This window comes from Ambystoma mexicanum, chromosome 3q (genome assembly GCF_040938575.1).
Source record: "Ambystoma mexicanum isolate Mex_15411 chromosome 3q, UKY_AmexF1_1, whole genome shotgun sequence".
Classification (NCBI taxonomy): domain Eukaryota; kingdom Metazoa; phylum Chordata; class Amphibia; order Caudata; family Ambystomatidae; genus Ambystoma; species Ambystoma mexicanum.
In genome coordinates, this window is record NC_090926.1 from 920,225,651 (window position 1) to 920,246,526 (window position 20,876).

At 47.2% G+C, this 20,876-nt stretch overlaps 1 protein-coding gene across 1 annotated transcript in view; it reads right to left on the minus strand.

Annotated features, from left to right (window-relative positions):
* Positions 1-20,876, minus strand: part of FAM20A (FAM20A golgi associated secretory pathway pseudokinase) — a 277,967-nt gene that overhangs the window by 86,995 nt on the left and 170,096 nt on the right. Inside the window, exons 2-3 of the mRNA XM_069655076.1 lie at positions 10,690-10,874; positions 1,345-1,395 (exon numbers count right to left, since the gene is read on the minus strand). Of these exons, the coding sequence (XP_069511177.1) occupies positions 1,345-1,395; positions 10,690-10,874 (236 nt within the window). The remainder of the gene's footprint in view (positions 1-1,344; positions 1,396-10,689; positions 10,875-20,876) is intronic.

Below are 20,876 nucleotides of genomic sequence, written 5' to 3' on the forward strand. Positions count from 1 at the left end.
TTCAAGATGATTCAAATAAATGGTGGAAGACCCCTTTCTTTTGAAGGTAAAGGGGATTGGACTAAAGCTAGCCTGCTTTAGGGGTCCAATCCCTGCTCTTGAAACAAGGGAATTGTTCCCTCCCAACAGCACAGCCCACGTGACATGCTCTAGAGTATGTAGAGGGGACAGGAATGAGAGAGAGGCAGAGAGAAAAACGATGGTGGAAGTCTTCCTCCATTATACAGCACCCTCCTATCTACTCTAGCTCAGCCCCTACCTTCTCTCTAGGGTCAAAGGCCCTTTCAAATGCAGCTCCCTGGTGTGAGGCCAAGCCTTTTGCGACTGGGTGTGCACGTTGGTTCCTGTCCCCAGGCTAGCTTCTAGTGGAGTGGATGTCTTCTGGGGAAGGGCGTTACCTACCCTTGCAAAGGAACACAGATAGGCAATCCCCCAAGGCTACAGTGCTGCCAGGAGTGGCAAGGTTCAGCCTGTCTGGTGAGAATATACATAATCATTCTACAGCTGAGCATGGGCTCACAGGGCTGACACATGTGTGACATCAAATGGATCTGGCTGTAATAATTATGCGAATTCCAGCCACCATACCATAACTCAGGTACAGCTTATATTTAATGATTATTCTGCCACCAGGATAGACTCATAATTATAGGGTTTTGAAAGAGGGGTGTATATCTTAAAGGCAGCCCCTATGCTGCAGAAACTTCGCTCTCACTGCAACTGTGAAATGGGCGCATGTGACCTCTGAACCTGCTTTGTTTCACTGGTACAGCAGGCGCTGCAGATCAGGATACTGATGCAGCAGGGCACAGATACACACTATGCTTTTGGCACGGAGCCTATGAAATGGGAATCTGATCAGCAGATAATTCATTCAGAGATGGAGTTACCAGCATCATTGTATTAATTATTAAAAAATAAAACAGGGCTTCTACACTCTTGCCAAATGGCACCCTGCCACACTATAATTGCTTGAGTTTTACCGTTCGGGGACAGCCACTCTTTTTTTCTGCATTGTGCTGTAATACTGAATGTGATCCTGTGCCAACTTGGAATTCTTTATCTCAATGAATGGCTGTACTTCAATGGGGATTTACAAAAAAGAATTAACCACCTCCCCCACCGAAGCTATGTTGGATCCAAGTAGATGGGAAATTCTGAGGACCTCCACTGTGCATACATTCCTGATTCTGGATGGTCTGACCAGGGTTGCGCATCAATGGCCATACTGATGCAACCCTACAAAGCAGATTAAGGAGCATGTGTTGAGGCTCCACAAACAACCACCGAAAAGTAATGCATCACGAAAACCACCAACAAAGGGTAGAGTGATGCTTGACTTACTCTGACTGCAGTCGCAGGTTCCCAACAGAGCCTTCTCATCCTGGCTGTAATCTGAAAGAAAAACAAAAGGAACATGAGACATCCTTGATGCTGAAAGGAAGTTGATACAAAACACACTCTAACAAATTCACCCAAACTCCACCTTCAGAGAGTCGGTGTAGCAGAGCCACTGCAGGTGATACTGACATAGCACAGCTATGGTGAGGAAGGATAGCTCAGGGGCAACGTCTTTGTCTTGGAAGCAAAACAATGCAGCCAACACAGGTTCGAATCCCGATCCTGTGCGCGTTGTAAAAGAACAATTATAATGATTGTACATTCTTCAGACTGTCAGAGACAGGCTAGCTTATCAGGACAATCAGACATTTTCAAACAAGCCACAGCCTCTGAAAGGCTCTCATATGTCATATGACTGGCTGTCCAGTTCTCCAGCTTTTTCAGTGTCTTCGGACTATCGAGGTATCTGAGCGCAGCATGGACATCCTCTGCGTACTAGCGCAGCATGGACATCCTCTGCGTATTACCTCTGGGTATTAAGCGCGTTATAAATAATCTCTCATATCATAACCTGAGTGTTGTAGAACTCTAAAACAAGTCGACCAAAACCTATGCTGCTTTCTTACGGAAATTGCATCCTAATGGTCTTGTGCTGACATATGGAAATAAAGTTTGTTATATGAGCCCCTTATCCAGTGTCTTACTAAGTGCACTCTAGAGCGGCCTTGGCCAACAATAGTTTCCCTATGATTCATTCATTAACTTCACCTAACGATGTCTACCCTATCCAGCGTATTGCATTAAAGTGACTAGAGGCTGTTGCTGTCTAATAAAGGTTTGGGCCGCCAGGGTTCACCAGTCCAGAATGCACAGGCCTCCACTGTCTTCAGAACAGCAGCAGCAGTGCAGTATGACTGATAGGTCACGAATGAGATAATGAGAGGAAGACAGGCAATAGTGCGTACCTAGCACAGGCCACCACTGTCTCCAAAAAAGCTGCAGACCACCAGCAGAAGTGCAGTATGACTGATAGGTCACGAATGAGAGGAAGACAGGCAATAGTGCGTGCCTAGCACAGGCCGTCACTGTCTCCACAAGAGCAGCAGACCAGCAGCAGCAGTGCAGTATGACTGATAGGTCACGAATGAGAGGAATACAGGCAATAGTGCGTGCCTAGCACAGGCCGCCACTGTCTCCACAAGAGCAGCAGACCAGCAGCAGCAGTGCAGTATGACTGATAGGTCACGAATGAGAGGAAGACAGGCAATAGTGCATGCCTAGCACAGGCCGCCACTGTCTCCACAAGAGCAGCAGACCAGCATCAGCAGTGCAGTATGACTGATAGGTCACGAATGAGAGGAAGACAGGCAATAGTGCGTGCCTAGCACAGGCCGCCACTGTCTCCACAAGAGCAGCAGACCAGCAGCAGCAGTGCAGTATGACTGATAGGTCACGAATGAGAGGAATACAGGCAATAGTGCGTGCCTAGCACAGGCCGCCACTGTCTCCACAAGAGCAGCAGACCAGCAGCAGCAGTGCAGTATGACTGATAGGTCACGAATGAGAGGAATACAGGCAATAGTGCGTGCCTAGCACAGGCCGCCACTGTCTCCACAAGAGCCGCAGACCAGCAGCAGCAGTGCAGTATGACTGATAGGTCACAAATGAGAGGAAGACAGGCAATAGTGCGTGCCTAGCACAGGCCGCCACTGTCTCCACAAGAGCAGCAGACCAGCAGCAGCAGTGCAGTATGACTGATAGGTCGCGAATGAGAGGAAGACAGGCAATAGTGCGTGCCTAGCACAGGCCGCCACTGTCTCCACAAGAGCAGCAGACCAGCAGCAGCAGTGCAGTATGACTGATAGGTCACGAATGAGAGGAATACAGGCAATAGTGCGTGCCTAGCACAGGCCGCCACTGTCTCCACAAGAGCAGCAGACCAGCAACAGCAGTGCAGTATGAGTGATAGGTCAAGAACGAGAGGAAGACAGGCAATAGTGCGTGCCTAGCACAGGCCGCCACTGTCTCCACAAGAGCAGCAGACCAGCAGCAGCAGTGCAGTATGACTGATAGGTCAAGAACGAGAGGAAGACAGGCAATAGTGCGTGCCTAGCACAGGCCGCCACTGTCTCCACAAGAGCAGCAGACCAGCAGCAGCAGTGCAGTATGACTGATAGGTCACGAACGAGAGGAAGACAGGCAATAGTGCGTGCCTAGCACAAGCCGCCACTGTCTCCACAAGAGCAGCAGACCAGCAGCAGCAGTGCAGTATGACTGATAGGTCACGAACGAGAGGAAGACAGGCAATAGTGCGTGCCTAGCACAGGCCGCCACTGTCTCCACAAGAGCAGCAGACCAGCAGCAGCAGTGCAGTATGACTGATAGGTCACGAACGAGAGGAAGACACGCAATAGTGCGTGCCTAGCACAGGCCGCCACTGTCTCCACAAGAGCAGCAGACCAGCAGCAGCAGTGCAGTATGACTGATAGGTCACGAACGAGAGGAAGACACGCAATAGTGCGTGCCTAGCACAGGCCGCCACTGTCTCCACAAGAGCAGCAGACCAGCAGCAGCAGTGCAGTATGACTGATAGGTCAAGAACGAGAGGAAGACAGGCAATAGTGTGTGCCTAGCACAGGCCGCCACTGTCTCCACAAGAGCAGCAGACCAGCAACAGCAGTGCAGTATGACTGATAGGTCAAGAATGAGAGGAAGACAGGCAATAGTGCGTGCCTAGCACAGGCCGCCACTGTCTCCACAAGAGCAGCAGACCAGCAACAGCAGTGCAGTATGACTGATAGGTCAAGAATGAGAGGAAGACAGGCAATAGTGCGTGCCTAGCACAGGCCGCCACTGTCTCCACAAGACCAGCAGACCAGCAACAGCAGTGCAGTATGACTGATAGGTCACGAATGAGAGGAAGACAGGCAATAGTGCGTGCCTAGCACAGGCCGCCACTGTCTCCACAAGAGCAGCAGACCAGCAACAGCAGTGCAGTATGACTGATAGGTCAAGAACGAGAGGAAGACAGGCAATAGTGCGTGCCTAGCACAGGCCGCCACTGTCTCCACAAGAGCAGCAGACCAGCAGCAGCAGTGCAGTATGACTGATAGGTCAAGAATGAGAGGAAGACGGGCAATAGTGTGTGCCTAGCTGGGTGTGATTTACAGAGTGAGTGTACAGGCCACTAGAGGCCTGTCTTCAGGTTCTGGTAGAGCTGTCCAGGGGACATGGCCATAGCTTTCCCAACAGCTGGGTAGTGGCCTTACCTGAAGGGCCTGATGGTACTACTGGGCAGCAGGGCATTGCTGCAAAGAAGACGAGGAAAAGGAGGATAATTCCCATTCCCTGGGACCATGAAGGACCCGCATCCAGTGGAGACTGTGCCAGTGCCGTACTTAGGACATGTCGTAGATTTAGTGTAGTGAGCGCAGTCTTTCCCAACCAAGGGATCACAGGGAAAGGGTTCCCACAGCTGAGGTGGGGATTCCCAGAGCAGCCTCTTCAGTAGATCTTAATGGGCACAATCATACAAGACCATGTGCTTGAGGGAGCGCGTCTACTCCACCCACAACACATTGTGAAAAAGAATGGTAGAAAGTAGAATTTTAAAGACACAGTGTTCTGGTAAATTGGTGTGGTGTAAAGGGAGAGTTCAAGAAATGCATCAAAGGTCTCGAATGTTCTGAAAACAACTCACTCAATTATTCCTACACCCGATCACCTATTGTTTATATGCACCAGAAAAACGTGTGAGCAGCTGGGAGCTATCCATGTGAGGAAATCATAAGATTAGATGCCCTGCCAAAAAATAATGCAAGCGCAAAACTAAAAACCTCTCATCACTCAAAGGGAGAGAGGATCCAGATAGCAGAAAACGCATGGCGAGAAGTGCGAGGCGGGGAAGGGCAAGGTTTACTGGTTACAGTAGGAAGCAAAGGGGGCAAGATGGATCGGCGACTGCTCATGAGAAGGGTGGTGCAGATGTGAGCAGAGGCAGGAGCTGTCCGGGCAAAAGGAACCAAATGGAGGGAAGCAGCTGGAGCAGTGAAAAGGAGAGGCAGCGAGTTCACTTACAGAAATGGAAGCCCACATTTTTGGTTGCAGCCTCATGATAAGTGTGGTGGTGCGGGAAAAAACTTCCCCTAACGGAATTACTGCCACTTTTCCCGCACTGCCATACTACGAGTATGGCCCTGGAGGGGGGGATTTACCTCCAGCACACTGCTGGAGGTGAATCCTCAGCTTTCTGACAAAAATCGGCAAAATCTGTGGAATTACTGCATCAGTAATTGTGCCAGCAGTAAATCTGCCAAATAAAAATGGGGATGAATTCTGCCAGAGCAAGTGGAGGTAATGGTAATTCCATTGGGCGGTAGTACAGCAGATTTACCGCCGGATTACCGGCTAACTTGTAATGATGCAAATGGTTTTAGGCCTTCACATCTTCAAAATATCTGTGTGCGTTTTTGCCTTTGCCTCGTATCCTGTATTTCTAGCCATCATCTCCATCACTGGAGCCTGGGCGCATCAAGACCGCCTGCCCAGGCCATTTCATGATTTCTTGGACATAATGCACCTCTCCTCATGTTACTAGCCTGGCCTGGCACTATTTTTGCACCTTCTTTTCACTGTGTTGCATGCACCACTTCCTCCTCACTCCTCTAACGTGAAGCCTTGTACCCGGCTATCAGAATGTGAGCCACTTGGCCACCTTTAGAGCCTGCTGCCTGATCTATCTGCAAGGATTCTGGATGTGGGCCTGCAGGAAGGGTGGTCTTCAGCCAGCCCAGGCTGCTCTTCAGAGGCAGGTTAGCACATGCTCCTCTTCTCTGCTGTGGGCAATCCACACCGCAGGTCCAGCAGCTGGACCAAGCACTGGTCTGACCGGACGTTTGTGAATGTCCACAAGCAGTGGACCAGGATCCCGGAAAATCTGAAACTCAACTCCTAGTGTGGCTTGGAGAAGAAGGTCCTCGGCTTGGCATCTACTTCTAGGCGGTGAGCGTGTCCTTAGTTATCCCAGGATGGCTGGAAGAGAGGAAGCTTCTAAGCTCTCTTAGAAGAGCTAACAATTCCTCACTAACACAGGTATAGAGGCTAGACATGGGTCATTCCCAAGTGAACCTGGAATGCTAAGGAGTCAAGGATCCAATGCCCAGGACAAGGGGTTCACAACTATGGGGCATCACATCTTAATGACATATCTCATCAGTGCTCTGCATGCCCTTATAGGACTATATCCTCATACAGTGACACTTCAGTACACAGGCATATGTCTAGGCACCTGCTGTAATATTGTAGAAACCCCCAAATTATATTCTGCCACCTGCACTTATAAGCAAAATAAACCTCACATGGAAACCCATAATGTCCATTCTTGGTCAGTGGGCCACTGCCACCAGAATCCTGAAATACACTTTGCACATGTAAAACAAGCATTGGCAATGCCAACAGTTTGGTGTAGGCATGGGAAAGGCACTTGCCGGGCACTGTCGTAGTGGTATTAACTGTCTATCAATGGTAGCAGCAGCAAAATGGTGCGAGCACCTGAGTATATAATAGCAGTGCCTAATACTTACACCCGAGCCAAAAGTGTTGGCTTTGCCAATGCTTGCTTTCAACCGGACTTCAGTGAAGTACACACAGAGTGCTTACAAATCGAGTGCCTGAGGGCAGACCTCGTTAAGGCAGTTTTATTATACCAGAAGAGCATTTCCAGATCCAATTAAGCTGTTAACTCTGAGAAGACTGCTTAGAAGAAAACCCTTGCAGGCGCTTCCAGTGCACATTTTGATGGTAAGGCGTGATTAAAGCAAGCTCAAATAGTTCCCAGGAGGAGCTGTTTACCTGGGTGGGAATGGCCATAGGGACGAGCAAGCCATGGGCAGTCAATAGGTGGGCAAATGACCAAACAACACCTACAAGCTCTGTGTCCCTCCCCATATGCCATTTCTTCCTATCTGTACTCTAATGCAGTGGTTTAGGCTTATAAGTGGTGCTGCCACCTAATAGCTCAAACTAAAAATATATAGATTTACTGGGTACCAATGTAATTCTTTACATTATACTGTAGTAAAGGGCTGTGACAATAGAACAACATTTATGTTTTAGGTAACCATTTCTAAACCTATTGATGTGTGAAGGCTTTTATACCCGGGCGTCACTTTCACTGAATCTCTGAATCTCTCAACTACTGCGTTTGTGTAGGTCCTGAGCTCGGCGCCCTTACATTTGGAGAACTCGCTTGACCTCTGGTCGCACCCCAGAATTCAAAGCTTCAACCACCTGCGTTTTAGGCCTCCCTAAACCCGATAGGTGATTTAAGATGCCAAGGTTGCTCAATTTCCTAATCTAGAATTACCCCTGGCAATGCTGACAGTGTCTGGCGGTGAGAACACACGCCCATTTAAATGACAGTGGTTTATGGTAGAAAAACAAAGTCTTAGCGAGTGATTCATCAATTAAGCAGTGTGAAGGGGAAATGAATATCATGGCGGGCAAGTTCTTGCAGGAGTAATATACACCTCTGTGTATCCACACCATGGTACTGCCAATCAGGTATAGACACCAATAATGCAATTATGTGCCGGGGGAGGATCATGAGTTTTTGACAAAAGGAGTCACATCACTGTTTGTTTACCTAATCTCATTACAGATTATAAATAGAGGCTGCATTATGGGTTTAATGCACTTAAGTGCTTTCTTTTATTTCTTCATGGATGTTTTCTGTTTGACACAATGCCGTTTTTTTTGTTTGCACGTTATCTGAGCTCCTATACAAACTATTTTCCAACCCCAATGATTTATGAGAAACATCTGTGTACAGTTTGGCAGAGTCTATTCGGTAATAACATTCACTTTGCAGAAACAAAAGCATAAATCATTTGTAAAATACATAAGGATGCGGGTCCAGTTATGTGTGCGTGGAAATATTTACATGGCTGAAACCTCTCTGTATGGTACACAGAACAGGTTCAGTCTGTTGAATTGGGGGGAGCTGTGACTTCACCGGGAACACATCACCTGTCAGACATACCCAAAGGCACTTCATATGTTTCTGGATGTTCATGAGACCTTGGCATGGGCCCGAGATGTACAGAATCCCAGGAGAGAGCCAGGGGAATGGGGAATGGCCTGGACTTCTTATGTCAAGTTCATGAACTGCTCCAGAAAGAGGTTCCTCTGAGTACCTCTGACCTGCCTGTTAGATTGGATTTCTAAACTCTGGTCTGGTGGGCAGATGTTTAGGAGGCCACCCTTGCTAGATGACCAGGGGCCAGTTCTGGGAAGATAGCCAGACCAATTGCCGGGAGCTTGGAGAGCAGGCAAGGCTAAAGCTCAGGTGACGGTGATCAGGGTTCTCCAATGAGCACACATCGTGTAACACCGAGAAATACTATTAGAAAGTAGTATATGCAAATACACTATTTGTCATAGGCCCAATAACAAGACAATGAATAATGAAATGCACTTGTAAAACACAAGACTAGCAATACACTATGTAATATATATACAGTCACTGGAATCAGTGCGAGAAAGTTAATAACGCCACCAATACCTGCAAAGGTAAAGGGTGAACAACTTTTGTAGCTCGGCAGTCTTCAGAGATGGCAACCCTAACTTTATAAGCCCAGATTTAAGATTAATGGAGCCTTGTGCTTAATGTTCAATGCACGTGTAAAGCGCACAGGAGCCAAGGGCCCGGTGCTAGTATCTTTATCTTGGTGAGGAGATGCCTTTTCCAGTTTAAGATAAGAACTGTGTCCTTCCAGCTAGCCCTGCTCACTGTGTTGTGATTTTTGTTGTCACCACGAACATATACATATATTAAGACAAGGGGCCTCATTACCAGTTTGGTGGTATTTTAGAGTTAAATCCTCCAAGATAACACCAAACGGATTTACAGGTTCCACCTCTTGGTCCTGTAGATTTACCACTGGATTACAAGTGGTGGTAGGTGGTGTGCATCCCCATTTTCTGGACTCTGTAGGACTCCATTGGGGATTTTTGGCAGAATTACCATTGGTGGAAAAGTGGAGGATTCACCTCCAGCTGGACGTCCATCCTCCACTTTTCCTCCAAAAATCAGCGGAATTACCACTCAGTAATTCCACCGGTGGTAATTCTGTCAAAACCTGTAATTTGGCAGTGCAGAAAAAATTAAGGTCACTGAATTACTGCCACTTATTTCCCGCACCACCAAACTCGTAATGAAGCCCTAAGAAGGGAATTATAGGGAAATGACACCCCGATATTTACCATGAGGATACTCCCTTTACTAAGTGGCTCTGGTCAATATAAAGAACTAGATGTGCCAGGCCTGCTTCGGAACGTGACATTAGGCCAGCTACAATTTCACATGATCGCCGGACGTCCTTTCTCCTCTCACAAAGCTCTTGCTGCTCTGAAGTGGTTGTCATCAGCTTGTAACGCAGTACAAATCACCCACAAAATCCACACGTTATGTTTATCTTAAAAGCCTTCAAGCCTGAAGAGGTCTTCTGCACTGGTTGAATACCCAGAGGACAGGAGGGCTGCACCCCCGCCAGAGAACACGCTGCATAAGAACGTGGCATGGCATGAGGACGCTGTAGCCTGGCAGGCCATGTGGGGAGAGAGTCCATCACATTCATCTGTAGTAATGGGTCACTTTAAAGGAGGGTTGGTTATGAGGTTGGTGGAAGGAGATGAGGGTTTCCAGATTCAGGGTTAACCCACTACCAAAGAAGGGGCACAAGGAATAAAATTGGTGACCAGCATGTCCTCCCCAGACAATGCAAAGTGGCAGCGTGGTGGCGGCGGTCACACACCTGCGTGAAGTAGAGGTGGCAATGTTGCAGTGGGAAGATGCCCTAGAATGGCCTCCCATTTTCCCATCTCAGGAGGCCTCTTCATTACCAGATCCAAGCTCTTCTTCGTAGGTCTTGATCAAAGAAAGTGTTAACGTCAGGTCCAGCCTCCACTACCATTGTCCTTCTAATTCAGAGTCTTCGTCACCTTCTGTGTCTGCATTATACTGCTGCCGAAGTCATTTATTCATATCCTCATGACATTTCTTTCATGTTTTTATTATGTCTTGGCTTGTTCCTCCCTTTCACTAATATCATACTATATCGTGGTGCCATACTTCATTTGTTTGATTGAAGTTTTTTTTTATATTTTTGCATTTTTGCATTTAATACATTTTATTAAACTAGTAATTGAATTTATAATTTGCTTTTTTGGGTGTGACCAACCCAGATGTCCCAATTGCAGGGCGTGACTCCAGATTTGAAGTCGCCATGACGTCATGCTCCAAAGAGTAAAAATCATGCACAATGAATTAGAAGCTTGTCCAGTCCTTACCAGCACTGATTGTATGGAAATGTCCCAGGTTATCGATCAGCTTGTCAACGGTGGGGCTAGATCTTGGGTACAACGAGTGGCGGTTGATTTCTCGATGAAACTGCAGCCAAGACGCCTGTAGGTTGAGCTGCACGGGTGCCTCAGGAGAGGTGACGTTGCGGTCCTCCTTGCGCAGCTTGAGCCTCCTGTGATATTGTGAAGTTAAAAGACAAAGGTTAAATGAAATACATCCACCATATGTCTGAAAACAGGGGTGTTAGCTATAGCATTGCACTCCAAAGATATCTACTCAAGAGGGGGCCCTGGGCAGGCCACGTCGCTGGAAACGCGGGAGTCTCGGGAGGATAGCTCAGGGGCAACGTGCTCGCCTTGGAAGCAAGACCATGCAGAGCACCACAGGTTCGAGTTCCGGGCCCGTGCTTCGAAACCTCTGGGTATTAAGCATGTTATAAATAACCATTCATCATATCATGTCAAACCAAGGGAATATATAACTTCCAGTCTTGGCTTTCTCTTGGCGAATCAATGTAACCTCGAACTTTAGTGCAATCATTTCTTTTGAAGGGAAACGGGCAACCCAACTAACAGATTGAATTGTTTGTTAAATGAAATCCAAAGTCTAGAGACTCCATGGGCCTCATTACGACCCTGGAAGTAACCATGCCGCTTTTTGCCGCATGGCTAGCCCCATTCCGGGTACCGGGTCCAGATTCCCTGAATGGGGAAATACTGGGCCATTCCTACCTTGGAGGGCCCGTTTTTTCCCCATTCAAGGAACCTGGACCCGGTCCATCCCCATTCCCATTTGAGCCCCCATAGGGCTCAATGGGAATGGGGAGCATGCCAATGACGGGCCCGTTGTTAGCATGCTGGACTGCTTGCGGGACCCGCTGAGGACATCTGGTAAAACCAGGCGTCCTTAGCGGGTCCCGCAAGCGGACCTCGTAATGAGGCGGTAGGGGGTTAACGGGGCCAGCAGCTCTACCGGCCCCGTTAACCCCCTACCGCCTTCCTCGTAATGAGGCCCCATGCCTGTCATATGGAGCTTCATCTGGGGTCTGCAATGTTTGACTCTGCAGATGTCACAGCAGCCTTTGCATAGTCCATGGAGAATGATCGTGGGATCATAGTCTAAAATGTCTGGAGAATCTCTCGTACACCCCTGAGCAGTATGGTTACCCCACCATCTGGCCAGTTCACCTCCCAAGTTGGGAGCCCAGTTGACATTGTTGTTGGCAACTCTTCGGCTGGGGTTGGATTCATGGCAAGTTCATCATGCTCTTGAAGGTGTACATTGGGGCAGCAACTTAAGACCTGGGCTGTCCAGTAGGCATCGTAGGGCAGTGCTTGCCAAATGCCTAATACCTATACACAATCTAAAACTGAGGGTTTAGTCAATGTTTTTTTTAAATAGGTCTTCAGTGCAAGAACCCAATATACATCAAGTGACTGAAGGCACACTTGGGTAAGACATTTTTGTCACACCAGTAATGCATTTACAGCTGCAATTAAGCAATTCACTTTCAGCAGACTGCATAGTTGTAACACTGGCAGGCCAAAATGTGATGTTATTGCTCAAAAAGGCTATCTCACCAAGATCCCAGGAAGATTTGTTTTGGGCAGGGATGGGGAGGTTATTTGTGGTAATGGCCATAGTCATTATCAAGGCCATGAGCAGGTAACGGGTGGGTAAATAAAAAAAACAACACCGAAGCTTCATGTCCCTCCTCATATGTCATCTCTCTCCTATCGGTACTCCAATGCAATGGTTTCAGTTTCCAGCTGGCACTAAAGCGCCTCCTAATATCCAAAACTAATGAGGCTGCGCAGGTCGTCAATGTGGCAGAATTGTAGGCGTGGGCTCACAGTTGGGCATGCGCACACTGTGGGAGCCTATGCATAGGACCATGTGGCTCTGCTAAGACTTTGCAGAGCATATCTCAAAAAGCCAATTGAGTCTATGTACACATTCAAAATAGGCCCCCGGCCTCTACTGATTCCTTTCTCAGCATTAGGGTCAGCTTCACACGTGGGTAGTCCACCAAAAATGGGGATGGAAGCAATGTACACCAAGCTCATGTTGATATAAAAAAAAAAACTCCAAGAGACCGTTTACTGTATTCCTACACCCTCACCAGACACGCACACTCAATGTGACATGCCATAAAGGGACTTCGCCGTCTAAAGTAAAAGTATATAGTTTCTCATACAGATTAATTAATTTCAGGGTGTGTTGCGACACAGGACATTGTGAAACAGGTAGATTGCCTCAGTAGCTTTATGTTGCCTTTCTTTTTTTGTTTTAATTACCTCTCCTGGCTTCTTCACATAATGCTGGCACTAGGATCAAGATCTGGTATAATAATATACGATGTCATTTATAACGCGCCTGTACGCAGTGTTTCTAGGCACGATAAGACAAGGTAGGGAAGACGGAGGGAGGATAAAACAAATAATCTTATTAGGCTTTCTGTCATTCAGATCGTGCAAGTGCAGGGGGAGAGTGGGAGGAGAAGTGCCAGGGGGAGGCAAGGGGGGAGTGCAATCAGGGCAGCATTGCTCTAAGTAAGTGCAGCCAAGGCAGCGTGGCTCTGGGTAGGTGCAAGGAGGCAGGGGACTGTAGGGTTAGAGATACAGCCCCTACTTGCGCGGTAGGCCCAGGGGCAGTGCAGGGGAGCCTGGTCATGGAGGACACTGGTGCCATTGAGATGCTGAGGGTAGCCACGCAACCAGTCAGCGCAGCAGACAGGTAGATCAACAGGGGAGGGAGAGAGAGAAGGCAGAAGCGAAAAGGAAGGTCTTCAGCTTCTTCCGGAACCTCGGCTGGTATGGCTCTAGTTTGAGTGGGGCAGGGAGGCCATTCCAGAGGCCTCCTGCTTTCTCTTTTCTAATGTATGCATTACTTCTTGCAAATTTCATTGGATTAAATCAATTAGTATCCAATTTTAACAGACCACAGGAATTAAATATGAATGCCTAAACAGAAGAATCATGATTACCACACGTGGTGCTACTCTAATGGCAAGAGGGCGAATTACCAATAAATTGAGGGCAGACATATGTATTGGCCTTGCACCTCTTTGCCTACAGATCTCATCTTGCAAGTACCTGGCTTCGGGTAAGGGACTAGCAAGCGACCACAGTTCGTACCTGCATACATATGTGAGTGTCAGGCATGGTCCTGGCACTTGAATATTCATTGGCTCACTAATCCCTACATCGGTGGAGGGGCTGGCGCCAAGCTGCAACCCACTGTAGGGGTTGTGAGAGCAATTTCAGGCATTGAAGGGTCTCTTAATGTAAATGCATGTTTGACATTTCTACTGCCTTCTGAGAGGTGGAAATGTAGAAACATAGAAATGCTCATGCCAAGCATGAGTTGTTTTATTTGGCCGAAGCAATACAGTCAGATATCCTTTCAGATCTTTTCATGACTCCTAGCAGCATTGCTCTTTTGCCTTTGCCTGGTCTGCAGAGGGGGAGTGGAGGCATAGGTGTAAGCAACACATCTGCCAACAATGAAATCACATCCCGTTGTGAATCGGGATATGCTTTGGTCTGCCTGAAATGTGCAAGTGGGATGATTCAGAAAAGTGAACCCGCCCACGCAAAAGCAAATACAGAATGCAAGTGTTTTTTGTCTGCTTGCATATGTGCAGGGTACAGTCAAGTGGACACAATCTTTAGTGAATGAACTGTGCTGGGTATGTTAAAAGTGGCCAAGATTGAGACTTTAAGGCATTATGAGTGACTCTCACTCAATGTTTGAGACTTGATGTACCCTTCACTCTAGGTACACAATTGAAACTGCAAAAACAAAGAGGTGATGGCTGGAAGGTTTAGACTTAATCTTAACCACTGGCAATGCTCTGGGCAACCCTCCAGACCACCGTTCTTCGCCTGCCAAGCCATTACAGAAGGGAAAGACCATATGCAAATCAGGCTTGGCCCCACCCCAAAAGGGGCAGTCCAGCCCGAACTGCTAGGCCACATCCCTTCTGCACGAGACCACAAGCATCCCCAAACATGTTTCGCCCTTGTTGGGGCTCATCAGTGAGGAGTAGCTTGGGTCTCTAGGCCCAGCAGGCACGGGACCCACGTCTGGGCATACCCGTCCCACTCGGGGTGACATAGCAAAAACAAAGAGGTGATGGCTGGAAGGTTTAGACTTAATCTTAACCACTGGCAATGCTCTGGGCAACCCTCCAGACCACCGTTCTTCGCCTGCCAAGCCATTACAGAAGGGAAAGACCATATGCAAATCAGGCTTGGCCCCACCCCAAAAGGAAATTGAAACTGACAGATCACCAGGGATGAGATTGTGCTTTGTTTGATGTCTAATGCAAGTGCTCATTGATGTAATCGACAAATAGTCACAAAAAGGGATTAGTAATCTCATCATCCATTATCAACCTTTAAACCCAAACCAGCAACCCTCAAGCATTAACTCCCCCCTGTTCCATCCGTATCTCAGCTGGTGACTCGAAATTGGAAGTGGATACCATCATTTATGAGTCCACATGACTCAGAAACTGTGGTCAGTTGAATATCCACTGAAGCTATATGTGAACATTAGATATTGGGTACTCATTGGATAGTGAGTATGCAATATCTAATATTACTGCACAGGTTGTAGAGGCTTAGTGGGAATGTATGACACGATAGCTTTACTGGGCTCCTATCTGGCTTTGCTAAGAATTTATCGCACACTTTCCTGGTAATTGCCTGATGAAAGCAGAAAGTTGAGAACCAGCTGAAACTAGTCAACTTTCTATGCCCCCCCTGTCATAGATATGTTTCATTTATTTGGGTGACACTTGCTGTGGTGAATTACTATAAGACAGACTCTTTTAATAATTTTCTTCTCATACCATACCTCTAGGCATTTTTCTTGTTGAATAAAGGTGATTGAATACCTAGAGGTTTGCCTTTTAAATAGTACTCATTTAAGCTTGAAGCATTCTATTTATTTATTTATTTATTTATTTGTAAAACACCAAAGCCCACAAGCATCAGGGTGCATACATAAACACAAACAGCACTTCGGGGACAGCAGAATAGATACAATTTCAAGCTCACTTTCCATAGAATAACTCAAGAGGTTGGACAGGAAATGTTGAGAAGGGACATTATTCAAATAAGAACGTTTTAGATGTTTCCGAAACTGCAGGTGACATTTTTCCAAACCCAGCTCTAAGGGAAAAGCATTCCATGCTTGAGCAGCTAAGACAGGAAAGGAACATCCAGAGCCTCTTGTTCTTTTACATCTCGGGACGACCATCTGTCCGCGAGTACCGGAGCGGAGCAGCCTAGAGGGTGCACACGATTTCATTTGTTCCTTGAGACAGGCGGGCGCATCACCAGGGACGCACTTGTGAACCAAAGAGAGAGCCTTGAAACGTACTCTTGCAGACACAAGCAGTCTACTTATGCAATTTGTAGTGGCTCTCAACAGAAGGACGTTGCAATAGTGCAAACGAGGCATAAGAATGGCTCGAACTAGGGTTTCATGACTTTTTAAGGACAGGAATGGTTTGGCACGTCGCAACACCTCCAAATGGGACTTGGAGCCGTCAACCACACCATCCACGTGTGCTTCACAACTACGAGAGGCTGCAACATAAACGCCATGAGTCTTAAGTTGGTCCTTAACGTTTATGTGGGTCCTTTCAGTACTCATATGGATGTATTCTATAGGTGAGGCAGTGGGCCACATCACATAACTCTACACTGGGCCCAGAGTGTATCTAATACATTGTAAAATGAAGACAGTGTATCGCTCCTTGACACATGTTTCTGTTCAGTAGGTGCTGCACTGAGGACTGGAGTCCCCACCAAGGAAGGTTTCAGCACCTTCTACAGCTCAATTTGGATAGGAAATTGATTGGGTTCATGAGATTGCTGCCTCTACCATTTAGAGATATCAAACAATTCCAAGGTGCACAGACATGTGGTCTTGGCTGGGTTCCCCCACTCCCAGGTTACTGTTGGACTCATAGCCTCTTCTGCAAGCTAGAGCCCCAGAGGCCCTGATTAAAATGCACAAGGCATCTGCAGCCTACTGACATGTAGCGCTATTGCCCACAATTCGGATATGTTATTGCAAACAGCAAGGCGATAGGTCAGGCGCACCACATCCCCGGTGACAGATCTAGATTGCAAGAAGTCTGGGCATTTTAAAATGAGTGTGCATTAGCCTGCCGGTTCCACCAGACACCACACAATTACGCCTTCACTGCGGCTGAAACACTCTGCCCGCGACACGTAATTAGCAGCAAAGAGTAATTCTGTGGTTTCCAGAAGATAGTAATTGAGGCTGCTCGCAGCATGACGATGCATCGTGGTTATATTCTACACAGGTGTGCAGCGGTGTGGGAGTGTCAGCCAATTCATGTGTCCGTGAATATACTCCTCTCCTGTGCTTCCTTCCGTCATATGTCCTGTGCAAGGCACTAAAGATCACATGCATGTAGAATCAGTGTTTAGAATCCTTTTGTGCTATATTTTCCTTTTTTATTTATATTTATTTATTTATTCGTATTTGTTAAGCGCACAGAAACAGCCCTGAAGCATCGTGGCGCTGGTTACAATAAAAAGCGATACTTAGTTACATCCTAGAGGTATACACGAATGCAGGTTTCGTCAATAGAAAAACATTAGCAATGTGTGTATGTTTGGCTGTGGGTAGAGGAAGTTTAGTTGAAGAGAGAGGTTTTGAGTTTTTTTTTAAAAGCTGTAAGGGAGCATTCTGCTCTTAGAGCATGAGGGAGATTGTTCCAGAGTCTAGGTGCTATGTAGGGGAAACCCCGACCTCCCGCAGTAACCTTGTTGATGTGTGGTACCGTGAGTTGGTTGGTGTAGCAAAGTCTTGTAGGTCTGGATAAGGCCGGCCTGTGAATAGTGTCTGAGAGATAAGGTGGTGCAGTGTGATGGATGCACTTGTGGGTAGTGGTCAGAACCTTGAAGGTGATACGTTCTTTGACAGGGAGCCAATGAGCGGATTGTCTTGCATGTGATATGTAGTCCCTTTTGGAGATGCTTAAGGCTGCTCTCAGAGCGTTATTTTGAGTGACTTGAAGTTTGTTTAGGTTTTTTTCAGAGGTGCCGGCTAGGAGTGCGTTACAATAGTCAAGTTTTGCGCCTATGGTAGCTCTTGCAATTGATAGGCAGTTTTCTTTGGTGAGGAATGGTTTTATGGCGTTTATGAATTTGGTGCATATCGCGGATGCAGAGACAATGGCATTGACTTGTTTGTCCATAGACAGGGCTGCATCAATGGAGACCCCTAGCGTTTTTACAGAAGATAGGACTGGGATAGTGCAGTTGTCAATGTTAAAATTGACATAGAGGCTATCTAACCTGGCAAGTGTAGACTGTTGGCCGAGGATCAGGATTTCAGTCTTATCCCCGTTAAGACATAGGCCGTTAGTGGACATCCAGGCTTGAATAGTTGCGTATATGTGTTTTAGGGCCAGGGCGTCTGTGTGGTATGAGCCAGTTAGGGGAAGGAGCACTTGGGTTTCATCTGCGTAGTTGGTGTAGGCGATCCCAAGTGCATCCAGTTTTTCGAACAGAGGCTTTGTAAAGAGGTTGTACAGCGTAGGTGCTGTACAAGAGCCTTGTGTGACACCGCAGTGAATTATGAATGGTGTTGCGTTGGATGTGTTTGAAAAGACTTTCATGGCCCTCCCTTCTAAAAAGGTTGTTATCCATGAGGTGGCTTGGTCTGAGAAATGTGCAGAGTGGGAGAGGTGTGAGGTGAGGGTTTTGTGGTCCACTAGGTTGAACGCCGCTGAGAGGTCAAGGAGAAGGAGAAGGGCGGGTTTGCCTGTGTCCAGTATCTTAGTTATTTGGTTTTTATGGTCCAGCAGAGCAGTCTCTGTTCCGTGGCCTTTGCGGAAGCCTGACTGTCTAGTACCAAGGATGGAGTTTGATTCAAGGTATAGTTGAATTTGGCTGTGTGCCACTTTATCTAGAATTTTGAGAAGGAAAGGGACTGTCGTTATAGGTCTGTAGTTGTTGGGCAGCGTGGGGTCGAGAGTGGGCTTTTTTAGAAGTGGGCGCACCCAAGCTTCTTTGAGGCTGTCTGGGACGGAGCAAGTTTTGAAAGAAGCATTAATGAATGCGTTAATGAGTGGGGCAAGTGGTTCAGCGCAGTCCTTGATTAACTTAGGAGGGCATGTATCACCTTTGCAGGTCGATGGCTTCAGATGTTTCAGGATGTCCAGGACTTCTAGTTCTGAGACTTCATTGAAGGCAAATTTAGGGATGTTAGTGATTTTGCTAGAGGTTTGAGACTGTGAGTGCAGACTCTGTTTCGGTAGAGTATTGTAGTGGTCACAGATTTTGTTTTGTAGGAGGTCTATTTTGTTGAGCATGGCAGCTTGGATACTGTTACACCAAGCTTCGTCCTTAGCAATCTCGTCAGTGGAAGTGGGAGGCACTGTGAGCTCTTTAAAGATGGAAAAGAGTTCTCTTGAATGGGACTTAGAGTCTAATATTCGACGGCTGTATGACTCAGATTTGGCATTGAAGATGGCAGCTTTGTATTTTTTTGCAATGACTTTGAATACGTTTTTGGTGATGTCGCACGGGTTTGCCTGCCAATCTTTGCGCGCCTGACGCTTGTTGGTATGCAATGCTTGGAGGTCCTCTGTGAACCATGCATTAATGGAAGGACTTTTTTCTTTTTTTTCTTCTAGAGGAGCAATGGAGTCTATTGCATTAGTGAGCGTATCCTTGAGAATGTCTGCTAAAATGTTAGGATCTTGTGAGAAGGGTGGGGCGAGGCATGGAGTGTTAAGAAGGGGGCGTAAGTTGTCTGCAGTTCATTCTTTGGAGCTTCTGGATATGGTGGCAGATTTATGTACTAATGTTTTTTTGGTAGGTGTCGTGGGGATAGTGAATTGTATGCAGCTATGATCTGTCCACGGGAGGAATGTGTTGGAGGTGATGGAGGAGTTGCAGTTATGGTCGGCCAGCCAGTCTAGAGTATTTATTGAGGACTTGGTGTAAAAGAGTGATATACATTTGTCTGGGTGGTCTTGCAGGCAGGTGCCTTACACAAGATATTTGAGTGGTTAATTGGCATGAACTGATGGTAATGAAGGCTGGGGTAAAACTTTGACGAGGCACCGATGCAGGGCAGGACATATACTCAGAGAGCTAGGGTGGGATAAGTGAGTGCGGTGGTGGGAGGGAGGGTGGGTTCGGGCTTAGGTAGTAATGTTGTGCGTGCTCCTTTCAGGTGTTCTAGTTGTCGCGGACGAGTATGCTCATCCTTTTTGCATAGACTTGCCAAATAGCCTGAAACTCAAGGGGTTAAGGGTTGACTTGAATGAATGTGGGTGGTGTTTTTGATGTCATGGGAGGGGAGTTGCTGTGCAGGAGGCAAGAAGGGAAAAGGAGTGGAATCAAGTGGGTATACAGGGCGGGTGAGAAACTGACAGGTTGCGGAGGGTCTTGGAGTCAAAGGGTGTAAGGCAGAGTGAAGCAAGAGATTTAGTTGGCTACGTAAGAGGGGGCATTAATGGATCGCAAGGGGGCATAAATGGATGGCAAGACAAGAATGAATTTGTAGAAGGACCACACATGCATGGCATGATGGCAGTGTGGAGAGGTGAAGGAATGGGAGGATTTTGTAAAGGAGGAGTGGAGGAGTATGGGTGAAGCCTATGAGGAGTTATGAGCAGTAGTCAGGGCCCAGGGTTGAGATAAGAGTCTTTTTAGAGCGGTATGAGAAGTGGGGCTGGATATTATAGATATTAAGGAAATTCATCATAGCAGCAGTGGTTATTGAGGTGATAACATGATTGAGCTTTAGATCACTTTTCAAGAGGATCCCAAGGTTGTGTGCCTTCTGGCAGGTTGTATGGTGGTCAGCAAGAAAGAAAATTGGGGAGTGTCAGTATGGACGGTCCTGGGTGAAATATTCTTTTTCTTTTTTCCAAAGTCAAAAAGGATTGATTCAGAAAGACCGCTCTGAGACCATTCAGAGCGTTCTTAATCTAAACCAATCTGTCATGCCCCTGAGGCACACAAGTGTGGGCAGGGAATGGCAGGCTTGGCCTGACGAGGGAAGTCGTGGAAGTGAGAGGAAAGTGGCTTTTTGTTTGTGTGTGTGTGTCTGTGTGGGGAATGTTTGTGGTGGGGAAGCGAAAGGAAGGGCCAGGGGGGGTGGGTACATC